The sequence below is a fragment of the Phacochoerus africanus genome, chromosome 15, assembly GCF_016906955.1.
Source record: "Phacochoerus africanus isolate WHEZ1 chromosome 15, ROS_Pafr_v1, whole genome shotgun sequence".
In the NCBI taxonomy this organism is placed as follows: Eukaryota; Metazoa; Chordata; class Mammalia; order Artiodactyla; family Suidae; genus Phacochoerus; species Phacochoerus africanus.
This window is the reverse complement of record NC_062558.1, coordinates 62,810,483-62,835,588: the sequence shown is the minus strand read 5'-3', so window position 1 is coordinate 62,835,588 and position 25,106 is coordinate 62,810,483. Positions and strand designations below refer to the sequence as shown.

The 25,106-nt window shown below is 39.4% G+C and overlaps 1 protein-coding gene across 3 annotated transcripts in view; it reads right to left on the bottom strand.

The window, feature by feature from the left end:
- The window catches only part of BICC1 (BicC family RNA binding protein 1), a 331,704-nt gene that overhangs the window by 132,238 nt on the left and 174,360 nt on the right, over window positions 1–25,106 (bottom strand). For all 3 annotated transcript variants that reach the window (XM_047760273.1, XM_047760276.1, XM_047760274.1), the window contains exon 3: window positions 1,361–1,430. In XM_047760273.1, the coding sequence (XP_047616229.1) occupies window positions 1,361–1,430 (70 nt within the window). The remainder of the gene's footprint in view (window positions 1–1,360; window positions 1,431–25,106) is intronic.

Here is a 25,106-nt window from a genome sequence, read left to right as displayed (position 1 = left end):
AAACTAAACATAGAACTCCCATTTGATCCAGCAATCCCACTCCTGGGCATCTATCCAGAGAAAACCATGACTCGAGAAGATACATGGACCCCAATGTTCATTGCAGCACTATATACAATAGCCAAGACATGGAAACAACCTAAATGTCCATCAACAGAGGAGCGAATCAAGAAGATGTGGTACATATACACAATGGAATATTACTAAGCCATTAAAAGGAAAGAAATAACAGCATGTGCAGCAACATGGATGGACCTAGAAATTATCATGCTAAGTGAAGTCAGACAGCAAGACAACAACATCAAATGCTTTCACTTACATGTGGAATCTTTTAAAAAGGCATAATGAACTTCACTGCAGAACTGGTTCTGACTCACAGACTTTGAAAACCTCATGGTTTCCAAATGAGACAGGTTGGGGGATAGGGGATGCGCTGGAGGTTTGGGATGGAAATGCTATAAAATTGGGTTGTGATGCTCATTGTATAGCTATAAATGTAATAAAATTCATTGAGTAATTAAAAACAAAACAAACAAAAAAAAAACAAGCAGGGGGTTGCCAGAGGGGAGGGATATGAGGGGAGTAAAGAAAAGGTGAAGGAGATCAGTTGCAAAATCAATGAGTCAAGGGAATGAAATGTACAGTGTGGGGAATATAGTCAGTAACTATGGAATACATTGTATGGTGAAGAACAAGTAGACTGACCATGGTGACATTTTTGAAAGGTATAAAAATACTGAATATGTTGTTTAACAGGAACTGACATAGTGTTGTAGGTCAACCGTACTTCAAAAACAAACAAACTCACTCATAGAAAAACAGATCAGATTTGTAGTTACCAGATGAGGTGGTGAGGGATGGGGAAACTGGATGAAGGTGATCAAATGTTCAGTTTTAAGTTAAACGAGTATGAGGGATGTAAAGTACAACGTGATAAATATAATCAACACTGCTGTATGCTATATACGAAAGTTGTTAGAAAATCCTAAGAGTTCTCATGACAAGGAAAATTTTTTTCTCATTAACTTTGTTTCTATAGGAGATGATGGATGTTCACTAGTGATAATATTTTCATAACATATGTAAGTCAAATCATGTATGCTGTACAGCTTAAACTTGTACAGTGCTGTATGTCAATTCTAACCCAACAAAACTGGAAGAAAAAATATATTACTCTTGTTGAATAAAAGGTTGCATACTATTTTTCATTATGATAATCCTCCCCAAATATTGCTATTTAATAAATATCTGGGGACAAACAGGATAAGGATAAAGGTTGATTTTTCTCTCTGGCAAACTTGCAGGAATTCCACAGTCTCCATTATCAAAACCACCAATTTCTCCAACTCTCATGATTTACCTTTCTTGGATTTGGCTCCAATCTTCAGTTTTGATGGCCAAGCAATCTGCGTATTTGTTTCCTCCATGATCTGCAGCAAAAATTAAGAGGAAAACATTGATTCAATTAAGAACTTGTATTTACAGAAAAGATTCCCCCCCCCAAAAAAAACCAAAAAAACATTTTTCAGGCTTTGACTCATGTTGATGCAATAAAGTCCTCCTTTTAAAACAGTGCACCAAAAAAAAAAAAAAAAAAAAACCTTGGGGGAAAAATATGCATTCTTATAAGCTTTTTAATCTATTAGAAATATGCACATATATTTTGATACTCCCAGCGTTCCTCTCTATGATGGCCCAGAATTTTAACATAGAGACAAGACCAAAAAGTACATGAACAAGTAATTAACCCAACTGGATGCCAAACCATCAGAGATGCTTGCACTGAATAAAATTCCCCAAGACAACTGCCAATGCATTGCAACACACCAAACACGATCCTTGTAATACAAAACTACGTGGGTTAGGCCTTACTAAATGAAAATTTTTTTTTCTGGGAAAACAAAATAACTTGCATTGGGCACATTTGTATTTCATTAAAACTGACGAAAAGCCTCCAGACAGGACATCACGGCGTAAGGCCGCATTTCCCATCATCTTTTGCCTGGTCTGAAATGGCATTTTTGTCACAGTTCTTTCCCACTTTTAGGCAGCTAACACTGGCCAGAAGGACTTGAGACCTAAATGTGCCAAAGCACAAGAACAAGTGACAATGTCTGCAGACCAGAGGAGGTCAACAATAAGTGAGAGAATGAGGAACCAAACAATGCTCATCCTTTCTTCTTGTCCACTTTTACCACATAAATTAGCCTAGATTAAAGTCTACTTTTGTACGATGAATATAAAATTCACCTACCAAGTGAATAATGCAAAGAACTGAATAAATTAGTCAGCAAACAGCAGCAACTACCACTTATTAATCACCAGAGTAGGACAATGTCTATTTTTTAATGTGGATTTAGAGTTAACTAAACAAATTAATGGTGAAGGCAATGAAAAACATTAACAGGGAAATTAATAAAAAGTATGCTTTCCCCCTACACACCGGCTATGTACTGGGCACGAGGTTAAATGGTTAAATGTTAACATGCATCATACTCCACTTAATCCCCATTAGCACAGCAGAAAAGGGCTTGTGGCAGGATGTTTCAGACTGGCAGCCCACAGATGCTTTTTGTCCATCCATCATAAAGTCTTTTTTTTTTTCTTTTTTGGCCACCCCGTGGCATATGGAGTTCCCGGGCCAGGTATCAGATCTGAGCCGCAGTTGCGACCTACACCACAGCTGCAACAATGCTGGGTCCTCATTATAAGGTCTTTTTAAATGTGAGCCAACCTTTTTGAATCTGGCAATTTCACTTAGACATTCAGATTTTTGTTTGTCTGGAAAACGCGGCAGATTTAGCAACTGGAGCCCACATTCCTACGTGGCAACACTTGGCTGGCACCGAGGACCAGACACCCCCTTTAATTGGGGTCAGAAGACTCTTGGCTGCCCACCCCACTCCCACTGGGTCTCCCACAAGGAGACCGAGAGCCTGTTGCCATCATCAGCACCATGTTTGTATTACTCACTCACCATTTATCACAGTGTTTGCACTGCCGTTTTTCATAGAGAAGTATTTCCCTACACCCATGTCTCTATTAAAAACTGAAACGCAGAAGTGAAGTCAAAATTGTCTTCACCAAGTCACGTTCCTGGCCTGGTCCTGAACGTGGGCAAGCTTGTTGCCCCAACTCTATGGATCTGGCCCCTGCCTCTTCTTCTCCCATCAATGTTGTCCTTGTTCATGTGTTTTGTCGTCTTCTCTGTTAAATTTCTGAGTGGACTCTAAATCTGTATTTCACAATAAAATAATTATTATTCTCCTCAGTTTCCTCAGCTGCAGCCACACTGGTCTCCCTAAGGACACGCCCAGCGGACTCTCCTTTAGGGCTTTGTGTTCATCATCACGTCCCCAGCTGCCACTTCCCCCGCTTGCCCTGCACTCTCGCACCAACCCAACCACCTCACTGTTTGTTTTCCTCCTAACCCTTATCACTATCTGAAATTCTATTTTCTGTGCTTAATTGTTTACAGTTTGTCTCTGCAAAATAAAAGCTCCCTACTCTGCACACAGTGAGTAAAGATCTCTTTGGGTAAATGAATCTTCAGAACACCCCTAGGAAGGAGATTTCTTTATTCTTCAAACACCTGGGAAGCAGCAGAGTAGGGATAAAAACCCGAATGATGACAAAAACCATTCTTTTGACCAGCAGACTATACTGAACAGAGGCGCTCTATCTTTTAAATATGTGTGTATGTGCGTTTGAAAACATGCCTTGGGATTTGTGCACACTGACTGGTTTGAACAACCTACAAATATTCATCAAGAGCCTACTACTTCAGTGCCTCAAGTGCCAGGACCCAGAACAATAAGAAGTCATTCCTGTTGTTCACAAGCTTAGAGTCAAGTCACGGACACAGACAGAAAAGGCCACTGCTTGACAATGTGCTGGGTGGGGGCACAGAGCCAGCTTGCAAGCCGTGTTGTGAAAGGTCGGGCCAGGGCTGGGCAAAGGTAAGTAAAGGGTTCCCCCAAAATATAGCCTTCAAAATCACTCAAATCCTGAAAGCCAAGTAAAAGCAAATTTATAAATGAATTCATCAGTCACTAGACAGTCAGGAAGGCCCAATCAGGATGGATTTCTCACTGGTCACATTTTATCACTTATTGGTTCCGATTCCCATACATGTATCTTCAAAGTGACTAAAATTAGATTCAGAATTTCCCTCTAGGTTGGCTAAGGTACCTTAAGAGATAAAATGGGGAAAAAAAAAACAGATCTTACATAATGCTGTCAGTGGGGAAGCAGGAAAAAAAATAATCCATATACGTTTTCTGAATTAAATAGTTGGGCCACTTAAACCAGTAAATTACATCAGGTGCCATAATTTCAATATTTAATAAAGATGCTTCTTTGTCAAAAGTCATTGGAAGATATAACTTTCTGAAATCTTAATTATTTGCAGAGCTTCCCAGAAATCACCTTCCATATGCTCATCTCTTTTTATTAAACACCAATAGATACTCCATGACGGAAGGTAACATGCCAGAGAAAATATCATAATGAAATGCCCTCTTTACACACACTCCCTCTAAACCTCACACTAGTCCAGTGTCTACTGTGTAATGAAGTGGTGGGACTCCAAAACCTTACACTCAACCTACCCACCTCAACACTGTCTTTGAAGGGAAGAGATGATATTCTAAGCTTAGTATATCTAATTCTAAAACCAGGGTTCTAGCTTGTGTACCACAGGATTGCTGACATATACACGTTTTTGGGTTTTTTTGCCTTTTTTTTTTGTCTTTTTGCCTTTTCTAGGGCTGCTCCCGCAGCACATGGAGGTTCCCAGGCTAGGGGTCTAATCTGAGGTGTAGCCGCCGGCCTCAGCCACAGCAATGCAGGATCCGAGCCGCATCTGCAACCTACACCACAGCTCATGGCAACGCCAGATCCTTAACCCACTGAGTGAGGCCAGGGATCGAACCCGCAACCTCATGGTTCCTAGTCGGATTCGTTAACCACTGAGCCATGACAGGAACTCCATCTACAGGTTCTTTGAACCACAATAAATGTCACACTCATCAGAGAAAACAAATTTGGTGCCTATAGCTTATTTTCTCCACAGGACTAGAAAAAAAAAAAAAACAAATCCGCTGAAGGTGGCCAGCCAAGGTCACTCACTAGGCTGCAATCCCCACACACAGCACTGGATGCCTTCTCAAGCACCTTGATTTGCTCATCATTGTACTTAATCTAGTCATTAAAGGCAGGTGGCTCAAGAATCCAAGACCAGCTCTGCTCCTGTCTAGCTATGAGATTGGGCAATTTACTTTCATCAGCATCACTCTTTTCCTCTATACAATTAATTACTCAGTGTTGTTGCACTTTACTAAGAAAATATGTGGAAAAGCCCAAAGCACAGAGCACGGCACACATCGAATGCCAGGTGATACCCTTGCTATGCTCACTCTACCCTAATGACTGCTGGCCAGATGCTGTCCTAGACACCAGGGATACAACAGCAGACAAGACAGTGCTTCCCTCCAGGGGCTCATGGTCCAAAAAGGAGAAGATAAGAGAAGCCACCATAAGGCACTGGGTACCAAGCTTCAGAGGGGACAGGGCAATAAGAGTGGATTGAGGGGATCCCAATCCAGTGGTTCTTGGTCAAGAAAGTTATCTCAAGGCAATGCCTATGGAAAGAGAAGAAAAGTGTCAGCTAGCTGGGGAAAGAGGGGGAAAAGTGACCAGGGCAGAACAGGTGTATGTGTCTAGAGAGTTCCAGAAGGGGGGAGGGCAGGTACCCCAGAGTGCCTGAGGGTGATTTAGAGCAGCGAGGTGCTCCAAGGACCACTTCATGCATCCAGGGTGAGGAATGTCTCACATCTTCTCCACCCTCTCAAGGCACTGTGCGTGCACTTACGCAGTGGAGACCTGAAGACGCCACACCCCACCACAGCCAGGACCTGTGCTCCACTATTACTTGGTACAGATACACTCTGTGAACCGGTGGGGTAACAACCAACAGAAAGGGGCCATACTTACTGCACTTGAAGGCAGTCAAATTCCCCAGAGGAAGTTATCAATGAAGCTTTTCAAACAATCCTCTCCAGTGACCCCCAAGGCAGTTCCTACAGCTCAGACATCGCACACTGTGCATTGGTTTGACCTCAGCCAGTTACCCAAGTGGGACCAGAGCAGGAGAACAGGCTCAGAAGGAGCCAGAAGGGTCCAGGAACCCTAGGAGTGGAGCTGTATTACTGGAACAGGGAGCTGGCAAGCATGTCCCCTGGTAGAAGCAGGGTAAAGGTGGAGGTCAGGGAGTTCAGAGGCAGAAATTAGGGCACTAGGCAAATCAGAGGCTCTGTATCTAGCATGTTATGCTTAAAAAGATGCCCTACATGGTCATCAAAACTAGTAGAGAGGGGAAATGGAAAAGGTGAGTTCAGGAAGCTGTGGCCAAAATCAAAGGAGCCACAAAACCTCTGAGAAGAAAATGACCATCTTACATCTTAAAAAAACAAAACAACAAAAAACCCACTAAAGTGATTTCCAGCTAGGTTTTTCTGTAATCTTATTATAGCCCATTTCCACCTTCAAAAAACCAAACCTCAGAGAACACACTACTTATTTTGAATCCTGTTCTATAGACATCAAATCCCACATTAAACATTTTAAAGATTTTTAAATTCATAATCTGGATGGCTCTGCCTTAATATAGTGGCCAATGAATGGAGATCAGAGATAAAGCTAGGATTTCTCCTAGAGGTCAAAAGAGCTAGAAAGCTTACACGCAAGTTCCATGTGTTTTTTTTTTTTATTAGAGTTTATTAACAATGTTCTGTCAATTTCTGCTGTACAGCAAAGGGACCCAGTTATACATACATGTACATTATTTTCTTCATATTATCTTCTATCATGTTCTATCATAAGTGACTAGATACAGTTCCCTGTGCTGTAACACTAGGACCTCATAGTTTATCCATTCTAAATGTAATGGTTTGCATCTACTAACATCAAACTCCAAATCCATCCCTCTCCCACCCCCTCCCTTGGCAACCACAAAACTGTTCTCTATGAGTCTGTTTCTGTTTTGTAGATACGTTCATCTGTGCCATATTTTGGAGTCTCATATAAGTGATATCACATGATATTTGTCTTTTTCTTAGTTCACTTAGTATGAGAATCTCTAGTTCCATCCATGTTGCTGCAAATGACATTATTTTGTTCTTTTTTATGGCTGAGTAGTATTCCACTGTGTATTGTACCACATCTTCTTAATCCGTTCATCTGTCAATGGACATTTAGGCTGGCTATTGTGAATAGTGCTACAATAAACATAGGGGTGCATGTATCTTTTTCAATGAAACTTTTGTCTGGATATACGCCCAGGAGAGGGATTGCTGGATCATACTGGAGTTCTATATTTAGTTTTCTGAGGTACCTCCATACAGTTTTCCATACTGGTTGCACCAATTTACATTCCCACCAACAGTGCAGGAGGGTTCCTTTTTCTCCACAGCCTCTCCAGCATGTTTTTGTATACTTATTAATGATAGCCATTCTGACCTGTGTGAGGTGGTACCTCATTGTAGTTTTGATTTGCATTTCTGTAATAATTAGTGGTGTAGACCATTTTTTCATGTGCCTGTTGGCCATCCACATGTATTCTTTGGAGAAATGTCTATCAAGGTCTTCTGACAATTTTTCCATTGCGTTGTGTTTTTTTTGCAGTTGAGTTGTATGAGTTGTTTGTATATTTTGGAGATTATAAGCCCTGTCGGTTGCATCCATTGAAACTATTTTCTCCCATTCTGTAGGTTGTCTTTTTGTTTTATTAATGGTTTTCTTTGCTGTGCAAAAGCTTGTCAGTTCAATTAGGTCCCATTGGTTTGTTTTTATTTCTATTGCTTTGGGATACTGACCTAAGAAAACATTTGTAAGGTTGATGTCAGAGAATGTTTGCCTATGTTCTCCTCTAGGAGTTTGATGGTGTATTGTCTTATGTTTAAGTCTTTAAGCCATTTTGAGTTTATTTTTGTGCATGGTGTAAGGGTGCGTTCCAGTTTCGTTGATTTAAATGTAGGTGACCAGTTTTCCCACCACCACTTGCTGAAAAGACTTTTTCCTATTTTATATTTTTGCCTTCTTTGTCGAAGATTAATTTACCATAGGTATAAATTAATCTGGGTTTATTTCTGGGTTCTCTATTCTTTTCCATTCATCTGTATGTCTGTTTGTGTAACAGTACCTCACTGTCTTGATTACTGTAGCTTTGTAATATTGCCTGGAATCTGGGAGAGTTATGCCTCCAGCTTCAATTTTGTTCCCCAGGATTGCCCTGGCAACTCTGGGACTTTCATGGTTCCATATAAATTTTTGGATTGTTTGTTCTGGTTCTATGAAAAATATCATGGGTAATTTAATTGGGATTGCAATGAACCTGTAGGTTGCTTTTGGTAATATGGCCATTTTAAAGATATTAATTCTTCCAATCCAGGAGCATGGACTATATTTCCATTTCTTTGAATCCTCTTCAATTTCCTTAATTAATGTTTCATAGTTCTCACTGTATAAGACTTTCACTTCTTTGATCAGGTTTATTCCTAGGTATTTAATTTTGAGGTGTTATTTTAAAAGTTATTGCATTTTTATATTCCTTTTCTAATATTTCATTGTTAGTATACAGAAATACAAACCATTTCTGAATGTTAATCTTGTATCCTGATACTTTGCTGAATCATTGATCAGTTTGAGCAGTTTTTGTGTTGAGTCCTTAGAGTTTTCCATATATAGTATCATGTCATCTGCATAGAGTGACAATTTTACATTTTCTCTTCCAATTTGGATACATTTATTTCTTTTGTTTGCCTGATTTCTGTAGCTAGGAATTCCAATATTATGTTGAATAAAAATGGTGAGAGTGCACATCCTTGTCTTGTTCCAGATTTTAGCAGGGAGGCTTTTAGCTTTTCTCCTTTGAATATTATATTGGCTGTGGGTTTGTCATAAATGGCTTTGATTACGTTAAGGTATGTTCTCTCTATATCCGCTTTGGTAAGAGTTTTTATCATGAATAAATGTTAGATTTTGTCAAATGCTTTTTCTGCATCTAAGGAGATGATCATGTGGTTTTTTACTTTTCTTTTGTTAATGTAGTATATGACATTGAATTGCTTATATTGAACCATCCTTGTGAACTTTGGATGAATTCCACTTGGTCATGGGGTGTAATATTTTTTATTGTCATTGGATTCAGTTGGCTAAAATTTTGCTGAGAATTTTTGTGTCTATATTCATCATGGATATTGGCCTATAATTTTTTGTTCGTGTCTTTGATTTTGGTATTAGGGTGATGGTGGCTTCTTAGAATGTCTTTGGGATCATTCCTTCTTTAACCTTTTGGAAAAGTTTAAGAAGGATGGGTATAAGTTCTTTGTATGATTGGTAGAATTTGCCTGTGAAGCCATCTGGTCCTGGACTTTTGTTTGTAGGGAGTGTTATTTTTACATATTCAATTTCATTTCCAGTGATGGGTCTGTTCAACTTATCTACTTCTTCTTCATTCAGTTTTGGTGGGTTATATGCCTCCAGAAAGTTGTCCATTTCTTCTGAGTTGTCAAATTTGTTGGCATATAATTGTTCATAGTATTCTCTTATGGTTTTTTTTTTCCCCTGCAGTATCCATTTAGATTTTTTTTTTTTTTTTTTTGGCTTTTTAGGGCTGTACCCATGGCATATGGAAGTTCCCAAGCTAGGGGTCAAATCGGAGCTACAGATGCCGGCCTACAGCACAACTGCAGCAGTGCAGGATCCGAGCCATGTCTGAAATGTACAACACAGCTCATGGCAACACCAAATCCTTAACCCAATGAGCAAGGCCAGGGATCAAACCTGCATCCTTATGGATACTAGTCAGGCTCGTTAACTGCTGAGCCACGACGGAACTACCAGATTTCTCCTTTTAAATTTCTTATTTTGAATTCTTTCTCTTCTCTTCTTGGTGAGTCTGTCCAGAGGTTTCTCAATTTTGCCTACCCTTTCAAAAACCAGCTCTTGGTTTTCTTGATCTTTTCGATTGTTTTTTGAATCTCTATTTTATTGATTTCTTCTATGATCTTTATGATTTCCTTCCTTCTGCTGACTTTAGGTTTTGTCTGTTCTTCTTTTTCTAATTCTTTTAGGTGGTAGGTTAAATTGTTGACTTGAGATTTTTCTTCTTTTTTGAGGAAGGCCTGCATGGCTGTGACCTTTCTTCTAAGAACTACTTTGCAGCATCCCACAGATTTTGAATGGTTATGTTTTCATTATCATTTGTCTTGAGGTATTTTTTAATTCCTCTTTTGATTTCCTCATTGACACATTTTTTTTAGTAGCATGTTGTTTAGTCTCCACATAGTGAGTTTTTTCTCATTTCTTTTCCTGTAGTTGATTTCTAATTTCATGCATTGTGGTCAGACAAGATACCTGAAATAATTTCCATACTCTTAAATTTGTTGAGGTTAGTTTTTTGCTCAAGTATGTGGTCAATCTTTGAGAATGTTCCATGTGCACTTGAAAAGAATGTAATTCAGATTTTTTTTTTTTTGGATGTAATGTCCTGAAAATATCAGTTAAGTCTAAATTTTCTATCGTGTCAATAAGGCATCTCTGTTGCCTTATTGATTTTCTGTCCAGAGGATATGTCCATTGATGTGAGTGTGGTGTTTAAGTCTCCTACTACTATTGTATTCCTATCAATTTCTCCTTTTATGTATGTTATTATTTGTTGTATTTGGGTGCTCCTATATTAGGGGCATATATATTGACAAGTATAATATCCTCTTCTTGAATTGATCCTTTTATTATTAAAGAGTCCTTTTTCTTTATAGCTTGCCATTTATTTATTTATTGATTTATTTTTGTCTTTTGTCCTTTTTAGGCCACATCTGCAGCATATGGAAGTTCCCAGGCTAGGGGTCATAGGAGCTGTTGCCACTGGCCTCCACCAGAGCCATAGCAATGCCAGATCTGAGCCGCATCTGCGACCTACACCACAGCTTGTGGCAACACCGGATCCTTAACCCACTGAGCAAGGCCAGAGATCAAACCCGCAACCTCATGGTTCCTAGTCGGATTCGTTTCCGCTGCACCACAATGGAAACTCCATATGGCCTCCATTTTAAAGTCTCTTTTGTCTGATATGAGTGTTGCATCTCTCAATTTCCTGTCTTTTCCATACCCTCTCTTTCAATTTATATGTGTCCTTTGCCCTAAGGTGAGTCTCTTGTAGGCAACATATTGTAGGCTCTTGTTTTTTATCCAGTCTACCATTCTATGTCTTTTGATAGCAGCATTCAGCCCATTGACATTTAAGGTAATTATTGATAAACATGTATTTATTGCCATTTTAAACCTTGTTTTTCAGTTGCTTCTATGTTTTTCTTTCCTTTGTTTTTTGGTTGGATGATTTCCTTTTATTTTATGCTTGTGTCCTCCTTAGTTTTTGTGAATGTATTATTTGGTTTTGATTTGTGGTTGTCCAGTTTTTCAAGTTTATTAACCCCTTCCTATATCTGCTTGCTTTAGCCTGATAGTTCCATAGGCTCAAACACATGTTAAAAAAAAAAAAAAAAAAGAGTCTAGATTTTCTTTCCTTCTCCACATTCAATGATTTCGAAGTCCTTTTTTAACATCTTCATGCTTGTTCTTTTGCTGTTTCCTTGTGTTCATTGTCACTTTTACAATAGGTTTCTTTTTTTTTTTTTTTTAGGTCTGTATACTGGCTTATTTGATTACTTTCCAATGTGATTTCCTCCATACTACTTCTTCTTACTTTTTTTAAATAACAGGAGCCCTTTCGGTATTTCTTCTAGAATGGGTTTAATACTGCTGTACTCTTTTAGTTATTGTTTTTTGGAGAAATTCATTATTTCCCCTTCTATTTTAAATGATATTCTTGCTGGGTAGAGTATTGCAGGTTGCAAATTTTTCCCTTTTAGAACTTCAAATATCTTGTCACTCTCTTTGGGCCTATAGCGTTCAGTTGATAGCCTTATGGGGGGGGGGGGAGTCCCCTTATAATTAACACTTTGTTTTTCTCTTGCTGCCTTCAGAATCCTCTCTTTATCCTAACTTTTGCCACTTGTATTATAATGTCTTGGTGTGGGCCTGTTTGGGTTCACCTTGTGGGCCCTCTGTGCTTCCTGTATCTTGATACCTGTTTCATTTATATTTGGAAAGTTTTGGGCCATTATTTCTTCAAATATATTTTCAATCCCCTTTTCTTTTCCTTTTCCTTCAGGAATCCCTATTATGCATAGATTGGCCCACTTTATATTCCCATAGATCTCTTATATTGCTTTTGTTTTTTTTATTTGGTTTTCTATCTCCTGCCTGATTGGGTGATTTCCATTGTTCTATCTTCCAAGTAACTAATTCATTCCTCTGATTTATTCATTCTGCTCTTCGGTGCCTTTAACTCAGTTTGCATTTCTGCAAATGAATTTTCTAATTTTTCTTGGCTTTTCTTTATATTTTCTAGTTCCTTCTAAAGTAATCTGCATTACTGTTCATATCTGCTCTTAATTCCTCCATATTCACCCTTAATTCCTTTAGTATTTTCACTATCTCATTTTTGAACTTAGTGACTGTTAGACTGCAGAGGTCTGTTTCATTGTTTGCTCCTTCAGGTGAGTTCTCTTGTTCTTTTAACTGAGAATGGCTTCTGAGTTTCTTCCTTTTGCTTGTATCTTTCTCATTCTGTGAGTTTAGGTAAACCAACTACTGTAGACATGGAGGGCTATTTATATGTGAGAATACTTTTCATAGTATTACAAGGATATTTTGTGAGGGCTTACTACTTCTTCAGTGTGTGCAGGCTGTCTGTCATCCCCTTGATAGTGCTGCACATGTTTCCAGGGAGATGGAGGCGATGGGCAGGGCTGGTAGCCAGTGTCTGGTTGCTGTGTGCTTGACAATAGCAAGGATCCGTGGGGAGGTGGCACAGGCTGCTCCTGTTTGCAGGGCCCTGAGAAGTGGCAATGACCCTCCGGGAGGTGTTGGCAGAGTCTTTGGCAGCAGCAACAGCAGGGTGTGTGAATTTCCAGGTGAGAGAAACAAGGGGTGGTGCTCAGTTGCAATACTCTCCTCTGCAGCAATCCGTGAAGTGACTGGGGCAGTGCACTGTGCCTGTTCACAGACTCCTAGTGGCAGTGGGTACCCACCTCTGGACCCAGAGATGGCTACAGGAGTTTGCCCCCACTGCCCATAGCCCAAGAGCCCATGGGCACAGAGATATTCCTATGGTGGTCCTGCCCCTCCTCCTCTCGCCCTCCCAACAATGGCACCTTGCTTCTCCTATGGGCCCAAACCTCCTCCCACACTCCCTTGGCTGTGATGCTCCACTCCCCTGCCCACGTTGCACTGCTCCCCAGCCCCCCAGGCTGTCTCCCAACAGCCAACCCTAGTCCTCTCCCCGGAACTGACCTCCAGAGCCTGAGTCTCAGCACCCAGCTCCCACCTGAGTGTCTCAGGCTGTGGTGTCTGGGGGTGGTGCTACCAATGGTCTGTGTAGCTCTCTCTCTGCTTTGCCCTGCCCAGTCCAGCTGCTGCACTTTTCTCCAAGGTTTTGAGGTCCCTCCGTCTTGGCTGATCTCCCCGTCGGTCTAGTGGCCTCCCAGGGTGCAGGTTCCTTTCCTCTTTCACAGCTCCCTCTCAGGAGGGCTGGTCCCATCCTGACTCTTTTTTTCTCTTCTTTTTTTTTTCCTTTTGTTCTACCCAGTTATATGGTGGGTTTCTTGCCCTTTTGCGAGGTTTAAGGTCTTCTGTCAGCATTCAGTAGATGTTCTGTGCAAATCGTTCTACATGGAGGTTTTTTTTTTTTTTTTGATGTGTTTGTAGGAGAAGGTAAGCACCATATCTTACTCCTCCATCATCTTGATCCCACTTTCCCTGTTTTTAAAAAGATGTCTTAGGACTTCCAGATGACCTTGACCTAACAGCTTACTTTCCTCTTCTCAGAGGCCATGTACTTGAGTAAAACAAAAGTTTGGGTGTAGACATAGGAGACATTAAAAGTCACTGAGGAGACTGGGCTGTGCATGTAACATGCTCCTAGTGCATATAAAGGGTCAGCACATTGGGAAAGGAGATGAGCAGGAGCAACTATCAAAGGAACTGTGGGCAGTGGCTCACCATCTTCACAAAATTCTGACAGATTTAATAGAGAACCATGAGAATTAAAGAGACATTTTTTTAAGCATGGAATTAGGAACACTGAAGCAATTCATTCTATGGATCTTGTAATGTATGAAAACACTGACACCTCTTCAAGAGGACAATGCAATTTCCATAATCCAAGTAATTCCTGCAAAACTTCATAGAGAAATCAATTTTCAGAAACCTCTGATATGCCCTAGTTCTTATGGCAAATGAGGATGATGTCCAAAAACTTCAGCTGCATTCATTCAAGGAATAATTTAATTAAGTGGCTAACTCCGACCAACCCCTCTCCAAAAATTAATATGTTGATGCCCCCCAGATGTGTGCAATTTGGACTGAAAGTTAAGAAACACACCTAAAATGACGAGTGCTTCCTTGTGAAACTATATAAATACCCTGATGTCAGTTAAGCTAGGAATGCCAAGGTATGCAAAGCCACAAAACCTCTGAGAAGTAGTAGCATTGGCTGCATAGTGGTGAGCATAGTTGGCTTCCACAAAACCTCTGAGAAGAAAATTCCTATCCTCTATCTCAGAGAAAAAAATCCTGAAGTGAGTTCCAGCTAGGGTTTTCTTTTTTTCCTAAATTGCATTACTGTCCTGGCTTCCACTTTTGTAAACTTAAGGCTCAAATAACCAACATCTGATGTTGAATCATTTTCAATAAACATTAAATGACACCTGGAATATTTTAAAGACTTGTTCTAACTCATAATTCTGAATACCATCTCAAATAGGTCAGTATCAACTTCTGGACATCTTCACTATCGAAAGATTCTCTTCTCAATTCTACCAATTCCTGCTAGGATTCTTTAGCTATTCTCTCATAATAGGCGGCAATTCTATATGACATATGGAGAGAGGAGATTTTGGAGGGGTCCATCTAAAAAGGAAATTATTTGAAAAATAAATTTCTGTTGTCAGAGTTACTATACTCATTACTTACAGGAAATTAATCATTAAACTGGAACTCAATTCTTATACCAATCTCAGATACAATGAACTGCAAATATTCACAGTAACAAAAGAATCTGACCTAAGAATACCAATTTGAAATATATGAAGCAATTAAAATTAAGATTAGTGATGTAAGAATACCTGCTTTTATTGTTCATCTTTAAAGTTTATTTCTTCCTGGTGAAAAATATGATGAAGACAGAATGCTATGGATAGATAATAGTTTTGGAAGCTAAAGAGCCATCTTAATGTTCTAATTCATATTTGCTTTTCATAAACATGGAGTAGTTTATCTGATCAAAGAGTAATAGCACTGCTTTTTATATTTAAAAGGTTCTTAAGTAAACATGGAATCATATATTCTTTTTTTTTAGATCCACATTTTTAAATGATTTTTATTTTTTCCATTATAGTTGGTTTACAGTGTTCTGTCAATTTTATACTGTACAGCAAAGTGACCCAATCACACATACATATATACATTCTTTTTCTCACATTACACTCCATCATGTCCCATTACAAGTGACTAGATATAGCTCCCAGTGCTATACAGCAGGATCTCATTGCTTATCCATTCCAAATGCAATAGTTTGCATCTACTAACCCCGGAGGAATAATATGATCTTATTTTGGTTTTAGTCTCTGCAGAAAGAAAGGGAGAGAGAGAAGGGTAATGTTTATATAAGTTACAATACAGAATTTTTTTACTTTAATTTTAAAATTTTTATTTTTTATTGATATATAGTTGATTTACAATGTTGTGTTACTTTCAGATGTACAGCAAAATGATTCAGTTATACATACACATATATCTATTCTTTTTCAGATTCTTTTCCCATATAGGTTATTACACAATACAGAGTAAAGTTCCCTGTGCTTGTTGATTCTCTATTTTATATATAGTAGTGTGTACATGTTAATCTCAAACTCCTAATTTATCCCTCCCCCTTCTACCTTCCCTTTTTGGTAACCATAAGTTTATTTTCAAAGTCTTTGGGCCTGTTTCTGTTTTGTAAATAAGTTTATATGTGTCCTTGTTTAAGATTCCACATATAAGTAATATCATATGATATTTACCTTTCTCTAACTTACTGCCCTTTGTATGGTAATCTCTAGGTCCCTTGATGTTGCTGCAAATTGCATTATTACTTTTTTACAGCTAAGTAATATTCCATTGCATATATGTACCACATACTCTTTATCTATTCCTCTGTCTATGGACATTTAAGTTGCTTCTAGAAGTTTTCTGACTGGAAGAAAAAATTTCATCACAGATTTACATGGAATCATTTAAATCACTGCACTTCTCTTAAATAACCTGCCAAAATTAGAATGAAATAAAGAAACACAATCTCATCAAATTCTATAAGTAGTCTCATTCACGATTTAAAAAAACAAATTTCCATTTATATTCTTCCATGCTCAAGTCACAGGAGATTTTTTTCCATCTCCAACAAATTCCAGATTAGCATACCATGTGGAAAGAGAACATACCTACAAGTGTTCACTATACTACACATTCTGAAAGTCTGTAGCAATTATAGGATAAAACCTTACAGCTGAAGGAAACCTTTGCCAAACCAGCAACATTCTACTGACAGGCTTATTTCACCAAATTCTTCAATCTAGATGTAAAGTTAAAAATCCACAGGTAAGTAACCAGCATATCAGATCAACCCAACCCAAGTCTCTTTTTACTGACTTTACTTGAAATATTTATTCTTAGGCCAGGAAAAGAATGCTCAACATTTACACTGTAAACTATTGAAAATTCATCATTCAAAATGGCTACCAGCTGGGAGCCATCTGCAACCTACTTAGCCAAAAGGCCAGCTCAAACTCATGTGTGCTCTACTTTCCTTCTAACAATAGAGAAACAAGATCTATCTTCATGGAGGAGGCTGTTGAAAGTTACTTCATGTACTAACGGACTATGAGTCAATCTGCTGAACTTCACCATGAAGGGAGCTAAGCGAGAGAAGAGCCAACTACAAAACACTGCGAAGTGGAGATGGGAAAGCAGTGAACTTCTCACACGAGGGGATGTCTAAAAGCTGAGGATGTTTATTTTGCTGAAACATTAGAGGCCTCTGTTCTATTTCACTTTAAATCCAAGAAGTGTATCTCAATGATTCAGTTTTTCATCATGACCAGAACAACTGCTCATATATGCCTGACATCCACATACATTCCCCACGTTCTCACAGTATTCTTGTAAATCAGACATGTGAAACCTTTTTTTTTTTTTTTTTTTTTACAAATGAGGAAATCAGGATTCAAAGAGATGAAGCAGCAGATCAGCATGTGGCAATGCCTAGCCAGATGAGAAGTCACGTGACTCCCCAGGCAAGGGCAAATTGTCCCACTTGGTTATGAAAGATGCAAGAGGTAACACGTACTCACCGAGAGGTTTGTTCTCTGCACCCTTCCATGAACATTCAAATGCTTTCTGGCAGCAGAATGGCTGTCCCTCGACATTCTGATTATTTAATGACAGAGTGGTCCAGAGATGACCTAAGAACAGTTCAATCCAGGGACATATCCCAACTCCACACATCTATGGAAAATGTGGAAAGCATGTGGTTGTCACGGTGACACAAAAGAGGGCCACACTGTGTGGCCAGTACTACAGATGCTGCACGTCCAACAAAGGGCAGTAAAATCCACTCAAGATATCCACAGAGGAGATCCTGCTGTGGTGCAACAGGATAAGCAGCGTCTTGGGAGTGTTGGGATGCAGGTTCAATCCCTAGGCTGGCACAGTGGGTTAAGGATCTGGCATTGCTGCAGCTGTGGCTTAGGTCACATCTGCGGCTTGGATCTGATCCCTGGCCTGGGAATTCCATATGCCACGGGGCAGTGAAAAAAATATATATATTTATATTCACAAAGACTGTCCTGGCTTTGCAGTTTTTTGTTGTTTTTGTTTTTTTTTTTTTTTGCACACTTTTGATATGCACAGATTTTAGTTACCACAGCTCAATTAAACACCACCAATCCCTCAACGACACAAGTTTACATTCCAGTTACCAAAGCATATTAATTGTGATTATGAGCAGTTTCATCAAATAGAAATTCCACTGCCCCTTCAGTACACAAATCAATCCATGTATAACAGATGCTCCTCTTGATCAGTGACCAATCACATGGCTTCTTTCAGAGTCTGCCTGTGCTTACTCATGGGACATCTGTAATCAGTTCATGCACAGTCAGCAAAGCAAGGAATTGTGCTGACTTCCCGTCTTCCAGTGATAAAACCAAGTGACAGGAAAATGGATAACCAAAAGCGAAAATTGCCCAACAAAGATGAAAGTGCAGCAGAGAAACAAAAAAAAATCATACTGCTGGAATTGAAATTTGAGTCAGATGTCAACTGAGTGCAGAATCAATAGCTAACAGAAGGAATGTTGACACTGTTTGTGTGACTCTGAATACACATCCAGGGGACTTTAGGGAAGACAAAGGTATCGACATAAAGAATGAGAGCTGTTGGCACAAAGAAGATTAATATGTCCCAAGGGAGGTGATCTAGCAAAATAATTCACATCAAAGAAAAAAAACCTCTGGGAGATATTTCACAACTTTGAAAGTACAAAGGATAAAATATTGGGATTTGATCCAAACTTATGATTAGGACAATTCAAGGCACAGAAAAGATGCTCTCTCCAAACTGTAAAGTTACACAACACTAGGAAAGCCACTGCTGTTGCAACTTGACAAATTTTTTAGAAAGAAAGAAATCCCATTAATTCTCAATGTTTCTAATATTTAAAGTGTTCTGAATAAACATTAATTTTACTATTTTTTTCAATTTCCTATACATTTATGACTGAGAGTAAAAGGTTTTTTTTAATGTTTTGATAAAGAATTTTTTTAAGTTGCAGAGCTTTCCATTTTCCCATTGACTGCTAAAAGAGCTCTGCACGGTTTCAGCTTGCATGGTCATTTTCAGGGTCCCACATCACCATGCAAGGTAAGGACTACCTTTTATACCCCACTGAAAATCACTGATGAAGGTCTTCAAACTGTTCATACTCTAGGCAGCTTTAACTACTTTATTTAAGGAATTTCAGAGAATGCTTACTTTTCAATCAAAACCTAGCTCAAAAGTGCCCTCCACTGTGAAAACCCCTCCAACTTTCCCAGGCAGAGGTCAGCTATCTCTCTCCCCTCTCCATTCTCACTTTGTTGTAGCAACATTACAGTGTTTCTTTTTTTTTTTTTTCATTTTTTAAAGGTTTCACTGAAGTATAGTTGATTTACAATATTGTGATAATTGCTGCTGTATTACAAAGTGATTCAGTTATATATTTATGCACATCCATTCTTTTTCAGATTCTTTTACCATATAAATTATCACAGAATATTGGGCAGAGTTCCCTGTGCATACAGTAGGTCCCCATTTAATGCTTCTTCCTTTGCTAGGTTACCAATCCTACCAATGAGTTGGGCTCTTGGTGACTGTATTTTGTTCATTTTTAAACCTCAGAATCTAGCACTTAGGATCTCAATAAGCATCGGTAAAGTAATTAGCAGTGATGAAGAAGCTAACACGAAAGGAACAGGAGACTTTCCCTTTACATAAGACTTTCCAATCACAGAGTATATTCATTCCATCTACAACGTCTCCTTTAACTCATCCAAAACATGGTATCTTTGAGCTTTAGTAAGCTTATCAGAATCAACAACCTGAGTGGATATTCATTAAATGAAAGCAAATTCTAAATCACTGACAAGATTAAATCTCCCAGGTATATTTGCATTATAATAGAGAAAAAAAAACCACTGCAACCAAAATGTCTGAAGTGGTAAGTACAGTGACCAGCAAATTGGGCCAGGTGTAGGCTGAGTAATGTGGGAAGCCTAAGTTTTGTTATTTTTGTTGCAGCCTGTGGTTGGCACAGGCTTGAAGGGAAGGGACATGCCTGGCCATTTTTTAAAACTTTCTAAATGTTGGCACCTATTTCAATAATGTAAAGAACACTTTATGAGGAGTGGGAAAGCATGGTTCCCACTTCTTGATCTGTGCTCCAACCAAACCAAGGAGAATTTTCATGGGGTATGAGTGGGCTATTCATGAAGACCTATAATATTAGTGAAAAATTGGTTTCCTAGTTCACCTGGGACATAAGGATCTGTGAAAAAAATTTTTTGGCCCCACCTATGGTATGTAGAAGTTTCCAGGCCAGGGATTGAACCCATGCCACAGAAACGACCCAAGCCACTGCAGTGACTACACCGGATCCTTAACCCTTAACCCGCTGCACCACACAGGAACTCTAAGAACCTGTGATTCTTAAGGCTTTTTCATTCTCCAAATATCATTTTATTCTAATTTCTCAGAAAGATTAACTAGATCACTACCTGACATCATGAGTAGCTATAAAGAGATTTATTGCACTTGAACTATCAGAGTATAACTTTTGTGGAACTTGAGTATAAGAGTGTATAAATTGGGGTGTGGGTATAATACTATTGATATTTTAACAAAATCAAGTTAACAAGCTTTGACTGTTAATTTCTTTTTTTTCTTTTTAGGGCCATACCTGCAGCATACGGAAATTCCCAGGCTAGGAGTCGAATTGGAGCTGCAGCTGCTGGCCTACACCACAGCTACAGCGACACAGGATCTGAGCCAAGTCTGTGACCTATACCACAGCTCAAAGCAACAGTGGATCCTTAACCCACTGAGTGAGGCCAGGGATCAAACCCGCATCTGCATGGATACTAGTTGGGTTCATTTCTGCTGAGCCACGACAAGAACTCCCTGACTGATTTCTAGTCTCTGATTTTATGCCTAGTTACTATAGTTACATGAATCCACATTATATGCTTTTTTAGGCAATACATTTTACCAGCCAGCTCATCTTAATCTTCTCAAAACAATCTTTCTTAGCTAAGTAATCCCCACTGTCCTTGCTATTGATGGGTAATGACAGATCAGCCCAACAGTACACCTATAATGGCATCCCTGAGACATCAAAAAGAGAGAAAATTCTACACAGGCTTTGCTACTGCAACAACTCCAAAGGGAGTGTTGGTCAGTGGATGAACACAACAAAACTTAGGTTAAATGGCCTGAATGAGTCATCAAGAGGCTTGGCTCTCAACACTTAGGGACTCAAGCCAAAGGAAGGCCCTCCCATTTTATAGCCACCATCTGGAAACATGGCCTCCTCAGTCTCTCTTTGGGAGAAAAATCCTTCATCAATTTTGTATTGCCTTGGCCTGGAAGAGAAACACACTACCCCTCCCACAGCCCATTGGTCATGACTGCATATACATCTCTGCAGGGAGCAACTGAATATTTGGTGGGCATTACTGCCTCTGCCAAGACAGTCCTTTAAAAGGTTCAACACCAGGAGTTCCCGTCGTGGCTCGGTGGTTAACGAATCCAACTAGAAACCATGAGGTTGCAGGTTCAATCTCTGGCCTCGCTCAGTGGGTTAAGGATCTGGTGTTGCCGTGAGCTATGGTGTAGGTCGCAGATGTGGCTTGGATCTGGTGTTGCTGTGGCTCTGGCATAGGCCGGGGGCTACAGCTCCAATGAGACCCCTAGCCTGGGAACCTCCATATGCCGCAGAAGCGGCCGGCCCTAGAAAAGCCAAAAAAAAAAAGTTCAACATCAGCTGTTGAGGAACTTCTTCCAAAATAACACCACCGCTTGCTCTTTCGTTTTAGAATCCAGACTCATATACAGAGCTTTTTAAGCATATCTCCACCTTGATATCTCACTAGCTCCCTAAACAAGTTTACACCGAACACAGTCTTCTCCATGCAATTTGACATTGTAAGCTGTAAACTGAGAATCCAAAAAATCAATCCAATTATCTCAGAGTGATGCCACACACAGTGCAAGTGGTTAGGTTAAAAACAGGCATGCTGAAACTCAACAAAAAACAAACAGCTTCATCCAAAAATGGGCAAATGACTTGAATAGACATGTCTCTAGCAAAGATATATAAATGGCTAATAAGCACATGAAAAGATTCTCAAAATCACTGGTCATTAGGAAAATGTAAGTCAAAAGTATAACGAGATATGGGAGTTTCCTATGGTGCAGTAGATTAAGAATCTGGTGTTGTCACTGCAGCAGCTCAGGTTCCACTGCTGGCTCAGAAACTTCCACATGTCACAAGCATGGACAAAAAAAAAAAAAAAAATTACAACGAAATACCACCTCACACCCATTGGAATAGCTATTATATAAAAAAAAACAAAAATAAATAAATAAAAACAAAAAAAACAACCAGAAGGTAACAAGCCTTGGCAAGGATGTAGACAAAATGGAACCCTAATGCACGATTAGTGAGGATGTAAAATGGTACAGCTGCTGTAGAAAACACTATGGCAATTTTTCCAAAAAGTAAAAATAGAATTAATATATAATTTAGCAATCCCACTTCTAGGTATATATCCAAAATAACTGAAATCAGGGATTCAAAGAGTTATTGGTACAACTATTAACCATGTTCACAGCAGCACTATCCAAAGTAGCTAAAATGTGAAATCAACCTAAGGGTCCATCATTGGATGAATAGATAAGCAAAATGTGGTTTATACATACAGTGGAATATTATCCAGACTTAAAAAGCAATTCTAACATATGTTACAACAGAGATGACACTATGCTAGGTGAAATAAGCCAGTCACTAAAAATGTAAATACTAGGAGTTCTCTCTATGGCACAGTGGGTTAAAAATATGACTTCAGTGGCTTGGATCACCGTGGAAATGCAGGTTTGATCTTCATCCTGGTTTAGTGGGTTAAACGATCCAGCACAGGTCACAGCTGCAGATTCAATCCCTGGCCTAAGAACTTCCATGTGCCTTGGCTGCAACTAAATAAATCAATAAGTAAATAAATAAATACTGTGTGCTTCCATTTATATGGGAAATTTAGAAGTCAGAGTCAGAGAGATATAAAGTAAAATGGTGGTTTCTAGGGGCTGTGACTAGAAGGCAACTGTTTTCCAGGCATATTGTTTAGTGGAAGTTATTGCCTTTTTTTTTTTCTCCTGCTTTTTAAGGCCGCACCAATGTCGTATGGAAGTTCCCAGGCTAGGAGTCATACTGGAGCTACAGCTGCCAGCCTATACCACAACCACATCAATGCAGGATCCAAACCTCATCTGCAACCTACACCAAAAGCTTGCAGCAACGCCGGATCCTTAACCCACTGAGCAGAGTCAGGGATCTAACCCAAATCCTCATGGATCCTAGTTGGGTTCTTAACTCACTGGGCCACATAAGCAACTCCTGGAAGTTATTGTTTAACAGATATAGAGTTTCAGTTTTATAAGATGAAAAGAACTATGGAAATGGATGGTGGTGATGGCTCAACAACATTAATGAGTGTATCTAATACCACTGAATGGTACAATTTAAAATGGTTAAAATGAGGTGATGTCAGCATCATGGTGGCATGAGATGCTCCCTTTGTCTCTACCCTTTAATCTAAACTAGTAAAACATCCATAACTCAACGAAGCTTCTTCTGCCCAGTACACCAGGATGCCAGAGACTTCTATACATCTGTACACCTCAAGGTAGATGGATGGAATACATGGAGGAGATGGAACCAGGGGAACAGCAGAGGCAGTGACTATGATCCTGGTCCCCCAGTCGTCATGGCCGTTCAGCCTATAATCCCAGAGAACCCAATAGCAGGAGGGGAGTCAGAGTACATGGCTCTGGCCTCCCATCTACAACAGCATATGCAGCCAGGAAACTGGAAGGCAGTGGTGGTGGCGGCAGCAGCGGGACATACAACCCCCGTTACTCCAGCTGCTACAATGCCCATGTCTCCAGCACCCCCACTCACAGCAACAGTGCCCATGAACCCAACAATCCTGGATGTAGCAGATGCACCCAACCCCCCTCCCATTCCTCCTACTCCCTCTGTCACAGCAGCTGCCTGCAACCCCAGACACTGTGGTGGCACCCACCATCCCAGTGTTCCTGGCAGCAACACTAGCAGCAGCAAGGCAACAACCACCCAAGAGGCATGAACAATGACAATGAGGGCACGAGGCATCACATCTAACAGAGAGGCAGTGGAGGATGAAAAGTGCCCATTCTCAGAGCCAGGGGCAGCTCAGGTAAGAGAATCCAAAACTTGTGATATAGTGCCACCTACTGAAAACCAAAAGAAAAGACTCTAATCACCAATCTGTTGAATTGTTAGAATCAAATGATAAAAGCTTTACCTAACAAAGAAAGGTATTTCCTACTTCAAATGCAGCAGCAAAGGAAAAACTCACCAAACACCATGAAAAACCATGGTAACACTACCACAAACACACAAAAAAAGACAATTTTCCAGAAATCAAACTTAATGTAATGGAATACTGCAATCTAAATGACAGAGAGTTCAAAACAGCTATCATGAAGAAACTCAATGAGCTATAAGGTAACTCAGAAAAGCAGTTCAATGAGCTCAGGAAAAAAATTAATGAATAGAAACAATACTTTGCCAAAAAGATTGAAATTATAAAATTCTGAAGAAGCAAACAGAAATTCTGGAGCTGAAGAACTCAATAAACAAGATTTTTTTTAATGCATGAGAAAGCACTGGAAGCAGAGCTGACCATATGGAAAACAGAATTAGTGAGCTTGAATACAGAAATCTAGAAGTAACTCAGGTAGGAGAGAGAGCTATGATATTTTTTTTTTTAAAGGAGGAAATTCTAAAAAATTATCTGACTCCATTAGGAAGGGCAAGATATGCTAGAAAGGCAGATAAGGATAATGGATTTTCCAGGAGAAGAGAGAAAAGGAAGCTATAAAGAAATAATAGCTGAGAACTTTCCAAACCTGAGGAAGAAACTGAATATGTAAGTCAAAGAAGCCAAGAGAATATGCAATTCTCTTGATTCAAAAAGACCTTCACTAAAAGACATTATATTAAAACTGCCAAAAGTCAATGAAAAAGAATGAGTTATAAAGGCAGCCAGGGGAAAAAGATAATAACATACCAAGAACCCCCATTAGGCTAGCAG